Here is a 7,061-nt window from a genome sequence, read left to right on the forward strand (position 1 = left end):
ATTTATCATTTAAAAATAAATTTTAGAGGTTAGGCATAAAATAGATTTAATGAAACGAATTTAAATTGAATATTTTTAATTATTGTGAACAATTTGAAGAAGAAGATTCGAAGCATAAACATTTGTGAAAATATGGATTTGTTTGATAAATTATAGATATTATATTTGTGAAATCTTTGATAAACATACATAGAAAACATCATCAAACAAAATGCATAAACAATATAATATGGTCATTATTTTATGGAATACAATGATTTTGTGGTAGAACATTCAAAATTTATTAAAAAGGCTTTTATGAAACCTCAACTTAAAGTAGAAACATTGAAGCAAATGCAATATGTATAAATTTGAAAACTAAGATTAGGCATATAATTAAACCACAACTATGGTTTGTAGATTGAGAGTGGAAAATTTTAAGATCGTGTGTTCCCATAATCAATCCTTGAGCACAAGAGTTGATTTCATTCATCAAAGTTTACATAATGTAGAGAGAGTAGGGCTAAATGAATAATTATCTCTATTTATGGTTTGATAAAGAAATACAAGTCGTCTACTCCAATCTTCTCTAATATTCATCTTATATGTCAACAAATTAAAATGAATGTTCTTCAAAATGTTGGAAAATCATCAATAAAAGTATGCACGTTTAATCAAAAAGTTTACCACATCAATGCAATGTGTAATGAACCAAAATAAAAAAGAAATGGCTACATATACATAATCAAATATGTAGTTTGCTAACATGTATGTTTAATAAACTTTTGTTCAAGTGATATTGACTACTAAGGCTCATGTTTATCGTTATTACATTTTAATAGAAATTAATATTTGTGAAAATGGAAAGATTTGTCTTTTCAAAAAGTTAAGAGTGTATGTGAATCTCGAATTGTTGTTTCAAAAGTTGAAAAACATGGTTTGGTGTATGTTTATGCAAGCCTCGTATTATTGTTTTAAAAGTAGATAAACACTAGCATACCTAAAAAATTAATTCAATTTTTTTGAAAAATAAGCCAAGAGGTATCCAATTTCAAGTATAAGTTTAATAAATGTTGTATTCAAATGAGCACAAAAAATCTATGAATAAATTCTTGTGTTTATTTTATATATACTATCCATTGATATTAATACATATAAATCTTAAATCTATCAAAAAAATACATAGAAATCTTAAATTTTAAAATTCTTCTTTAGTTTTATGAGACTGAAAATCACAACAAATCAAATTTAGACAATGATTTACTTCATCACATCCAAAAAAATCATAGCAATAATATAAACAATGGTAATAAATGTTTTGAATTTATTTTTATTTTATTTAATCTATGTAGTTGCTAACATTCTATTTTATTTTTCTAACATGTAAATGAACATCAACTTTTTTTCAAAATGAAAAATGTTTACATTGAAGATTGTTGCCACTGTAGAAAGCCTCTCGGCTTAATAATAAACTTTTTGTTTTTTTTTGTTGATTTCTTATTGTTTTAAAAGTAAAAAAACAAAATGGAGGTCAAGTTCAACTAGAGGTGGAGAGTTTAGACTATCAGTCCATGATATGGCTTGTATTATGGATTGACACAATAAAGCTTCTAGAATGAAAGATTCATTCAAAACATTGTGAAAGGCCAGAAATGTAGGAAACTAGTTTTGGGATCTTTTGATATGATTCTTCCTTTGCAAACAAAAGGGAGGCAAAATTGGAAAAATCTTTATCCATGTTTGTTTTGATTATGTAAAAACAAGTTTTAAAGGACTCGAAACCTTACATCAGCAGAGTATTAAGAAAGTATCATGAAAAGAGAACAAACAAACAACATGAAACAGACCTCAGAAAACAAAAAGAGGTCACAGACAACATTGCTGCAAAAGACAGCAAAAGACCAGCAAAGGAACACCAACCGACCAACTAAGGAGTATTAATCAGATGCACAGCTTGGTCCACCAAAGAATGCATAGTCTTAGCAACAGCATTCACCTCGTCCTTCTTAGTGGTTTCCTCCATCTTCTTTGAATTGGCCCGAGTACGCTTGCTAGGACCTTGAGAGTCTGCCCCGGGGGAGAAACCTAACCTTTATTTGCCTCATTCTTTTTCAGGAAGCTGGTCATGTTATCCCCCAATTGTCTGAGTTGTTTATCCATGTTACCCAACCTGGTTTCAAATTTAGACACCTTTCCCTAGGTACTGCTAATGTCCTTGTCCATCACCTTCTGCTTGGCTTCCAACATAGTGATCTTATGCATCAGAGTTTTCACTTCTTTCGCATTACCTACGACCTCTGAGAGCTTGTCGATATGCTGACCTAATGTTCTTTCCTCTCTAGTCGTCTTGCTAAGATGCTCCATTTCTTTGTTCAACAACACCATTTTATGTTTAAGAATGTCAATGTCCTTCTTTATAGAACCAGGGTTACCAAATAAGCCTTTAGAGGGCTCGATTCCACCACCAACACAATCACCTCTGTCAGATTTGGACCCCTATTCACCATCATCAGTAAAGTTGGAAGCCTCAATCCTTGTTTTCACATTTTTGTTTTCCTGTTGCCATAAAGACTTTCTTTTTCTTTTCAAACGTTTAGCAAGGGGCTCATCATCCGACAGAGGAGAAGCCCTCTCATCAATACGACCTTTTCCCTTCCCTTTGCTACATCCCCTATTTTTTGCATGTTCTCTAACAATTTCATCAACAAAATCACTTTCCCTCTCTCGATCAGAATCATCCTTCTCAACACTCTTTTTTCTTTTTAGTGCTACCACCCGAACCTCTTTTAGGACTAACCAGACCCCCTTCCGCCTCATCTTGTGTCTCAGAGTTGTAACCCTTTTCTTGAATACTTCCTTTAGTATCTTGATCTTCCCCTTTAAAATTTCTAGGTTTTGAGATTTTTTTAGATTTCAGCACATTCATAATCAAAACCATTAATCCTTCATGACAAACATGTTCACCAGTCGGGTCATGCTGAATAGCTAGGGTAGAATTGGAGAGAGATTGCAATAGGTATGACAGAAAATTTACCCTAATGTCATGACAAAAATGATTTGCCAACACAAAATGGTAACCATACAATTTTGTATATCTTCCATCCAAAGTTAGATATTCCATAATAACATAGAACACAAACTGCCATGGACGAGACACAGAAGCCGGGTTAAAATAAGTACCTATTTTAACCAGTCAATTTCTTTCCTATTCGATCTTGGCAAAGTCATCAATCACCTTATCCGAGATCTTCCTTTCACTGTAGAAATTCATCCCATCCAACTCCAAACTCGTAGCCTCCGCAATGATTTCTTCCGTAACCTCCAGCCTCTAGTTCCCAACCATAACAGAACCATCCTTCCAAGATTTCACAAATTGGTGCGTAATAGTTGGGTTGTTACCTTTGAGTCTCTCCATGTAACCAGTAAAATTGCCACGCCTAAGGATATCCCACACCTCGGTTTTCTTCTTCCAATCCACGTAGCTAGGCAGTTCGACCCGTTTCCTCTTACCTCCCATGATCTCTGCAACAAAAGCACTAGTTTGCACGCACTGAAAGCCCCCAAAAACTCTGTGAATACCACTACCTGAGCATGGATAGAAAGAGGCAACCCATAAACTGTGTGTTCTACCCACATTTCTAAAAATAATTGCCCACCTCACTCCAAAGGAGTTAAAATCATAATTCTCTAACAACATCATAATTAAAGGATTTTTGCTGGGATTTCCATTTGTCCTGCTTAACATGCTCGCGCCCATCAAAAAGTAAAGTGTCATATGAATCCCATATGATTTTTTGATCATTAGAACATGCCACATTCGAAGCCCAATCAACTAAACCATTAGCTTCCCTATAATTATGGGATATAATGCAATTTTGAAAGGAGTTAATAATATAACCAACGTTAGACATGATATTACTAATGGTCCATGAAGGTGGATAAAATTTTTTTAAGTAGTTTATAATATTGAGGGAATCACCTTCAATCCAAATGTTCTTCAAGTTCAGATCTTTAGCATAAATAAGACCATAAAGTGCAGCAGAGGCTTCAGCAACATGATTAGTTTGACGACCCAAAGGTATTGCCATACCACCAACAAAGTCCCCATTAGAATTTCTAATCATCACTCCACAACCAGTAATGCCTGATTTCCCTTTTGAGGCCCCATCAAAGTTAATTTTGAACCAATTAGTCGGAGGGCAGTCCCATCTCGCATTTTCCCTAGGGTTGGGATCTTTAGTATTCAAAATCATATTCCTGATATTCCAGTTATTCATCACCCCAGCATCCCATTCATTAAAAGGTTGTTGTTCCTTACCACAATTTTTGATATTTTCATGCAAAAGGACCTTGATTTTATGGAAAACCTGAGTAGGATTGAATTCCACCCCTCTAAAGATTATGTCATTACGTTCCTTCCATATACCCCAGCAAAGATAAGGAAGAATAAGTTCCCACAATTTGATGATTAAAGTATTCTTGGAAGGAGCTCTCTAAGAAGAAAAGAATAGCTAGATGGTAGCATGGGATACCCAGTCCATGTTCATCAAACTCCAAATAAAATCCCACACCTGCTTAGTAAAGGAGCAATGGAGCATAATATGGTCCATCGACTCCCCATCATTTTTGCAGAGGACACATCAATTGACAATGAAAAACCCCCTCTTCTTAAGATTGTCAAGAGTTTAAATTTTTTTTTGCAAAAGAATCCAAAAAAAAAAATTAACTTTAGGAGTCATAGCTTTCACCCAAGTCGTAGCCCAGCAAGGTACATCATGATCCTCAAAAGAATTTGTGTAGGCAGAAGAAATGGAGTATTCTCCACTAGGATCATCTTTCCAAATCAGAACATCCTCTTCATGATTCAAACAACAAGCATTCAGGCATTTAGCAAGCTCCACCAGATTCAGCTCCACCCTAAGAAGATTGACCCACATTTCATTATTCCAGTAATCACTAACCAAAGTACCAAACGAATTCTTGCACTACACCATAAACCCATTCCATCTAGGGTCATCACAAAGGGGGTGATCCAAAATCCAAATGACTTCCCAAAAAAGGACTTTCAATTCGTTACCAACCTTCCATTTAACTCCTTTCCTTAATATATGTTTAAATTTTTTAGCATTCTTCCATATCTGAGATCCCCCTTGATCAGCATCAGAGAAAAGGAAATGCTAAAAATCAAAGTTATCCAAATTGTATTTATCCCCCCAAATGTTCCTCCATTCCCCCTCTTCCTTGTGCCATCTCCAAAGAAGTTTAGCCAGTAAAAGTTCGTTCATAGTAGAAATCCTTCGTAGCCTAAGCCCACCTTTCCCCTTAGGAATACAAACATTCTCCCAATCAATACGAGGGAGTCTCTTTTTAGACTCCATACCAGTCCACAAAAAGGTCTTCTAAATTTTCTCAATTGCAAGAGCAAACTTTCTTGGAATCTTAAAGACGCTCAAGGCATAAAGTGGAGCACTTTGAAGAATAGATTTCAAAACAATCACCTTCCCAGCCTGACTGAGGAGAGAACCCTTCCAGCCAGCAAGTTTGACATGAATCTTATCAATCAAAGAATTCCAAAAGCTGTTAGGAGGGGATAAACCCATAGGTAACCCCAGATAAGTGCCTGGCAAAGAACCACTCTCACACCCAATAATCCTTTTAATCTTTAATTGTCTAGCTTCACTAACATTGATAAAGTAAATCACACTTTTGTTCCAATTAATGATCTGGCCAGTAGCATCTCCATAGTCAGTCAAAGCCCTCTTAATATTCCTTGCATTACGCCCTGAGGCCTCCCCCATGACTATAGAATCATACACAAATTGCTGATGTGAGCAAACTAGAGGTGAGGAAGACATACTAAGACCCACAAAGTCTCCTTTGACAACCATATTATTAACATATCTTCCCAAGCACTCAACCAAGATAATAAAAAGAATAGGAGAAATAGGGTCTCCCTATCTAAGGCCCCTAGAAGCCTTAAAAAAGGGGGAAGGGGAGCCATTAACAAGCACAGAGAAGGAAGCTGAAGAAATTAACATAAAAATAAGATCCCTAAATCTCTTATCAAAGCCAAAAGCTTCCAACCCCCTCAGAAGGAAGTTCCGGTCAACTCTATCATACACTTTAGAAAGGTCAAGCTTAAGAAGAAACCCTTCTTAGAAACCACAAGAGAATGAATGTTTTCATGAACATAATGGAATCCAAAATCTGTCTGCCCAGAACAAAACCATTTTGCTGTCTAGAAATAATAACCGGAAGAATAGAGAGAATTCTAAGAGTCAAAACTTTGGAGATGATCTTATAAAAAGAATTACATAAACTGATAGCCCTAAACTAATCCATACAATCAGCACCCGACTTCTTAGGAATAAGAGCAATAAAAGTACCATTAAGCTCTCTAAGGAGGTTTCTTGAGCCAAAAAATTCCTTAACCCCATCACAAACATCAGATTCAATAATATTCCAGAATTTATGAAAAAATAGGAGAGGAAACCCATCAGGACCTGGGGCCTTATCGCCTTCAAAAGAGAAAACAGCTTTAGAAATCTCTTCCATAGAAGGTATGGACGAAAGAAAAGAATTATGGGCTTCAAAGATGCACGAAGGAATACAGTCTAGGAACAAATTATGCTTCTCAACATTGAGGATAGGGTCACATTGCAGCAAGTTGGAAAAGAACAACATGGCCTCCCTTTTAATAACATCTTCATTATCAGTCATTCCATCATCCGTCTTAATTTTGGAAATTCTATTAGCCATCCTATGCTTGAGGGTAGTCATATGAAAGAACTTGGTATTCCTGTCACCTTCTTTAAGAGTTGTCTCCAGAACATTTCCTCCTTAGTAATAATATCATGAAGTTCAACCAACTTATCACTCTCCTCTTCCCTAGATACCAGCTCATAACCATCGGCTTGAATCTTGTCTTGAATGTCTTTGAGTTCCTCCACAATCTTGTTTTTGTTCTCAAAAATGTTACCAAAGGTGGTTTTATTCCAAATTTTGATGTTTTTCTTAACATTTTTTCAATTTAGTTGCCACTCTAAACAAAGCAGTACCCTCAACATTAATGTTCCACCACT

The 7,061-nt window shown here is 35.5% G+C and overlaps 1 protein-coding gene across 1 annotated transcript; it reads right to left on the reverse strand.

Moving 5' to 3' along the window:
* Positions 1-5,378: 5,378 nt before the first annotated feature.
* LOC149578142 (uncharacterized) lies at positions 5,379-5,777 on the reverse strand. The gene is made up of 2 exons (XM_089799416.1): positions 5,684-5,777; positions 5,379-5,599 (listed from the first exon to the last, which is right to left on the reverse strand). The coding sequence occupies exons 1-2, from the start codon at positions 5,775-5,777 to the stop codon at positions 5,379-5,381; spliced, it is 315 nt and encodes a 104-aa protein (XP_089655542.1).
* Between the last annotated feature and the right edge of the window lie 1,284 nt (positions 5,778-7,061).

This window comes from Cupressus sempervirens, chromosome 1 (genome assembly GCF_028749045.1).
Source record: "Cupressus sempervirens isolate cs-2001-9-10 chromosome 1, ASM2874904v1, whole genome shotgun sequence".
NCBI lineage: Eukaryota > Viridiplantae > Streptophyta > Pinopsida > Cupressales > Cupressaceae > Cupressus > Cupressus sempervirens.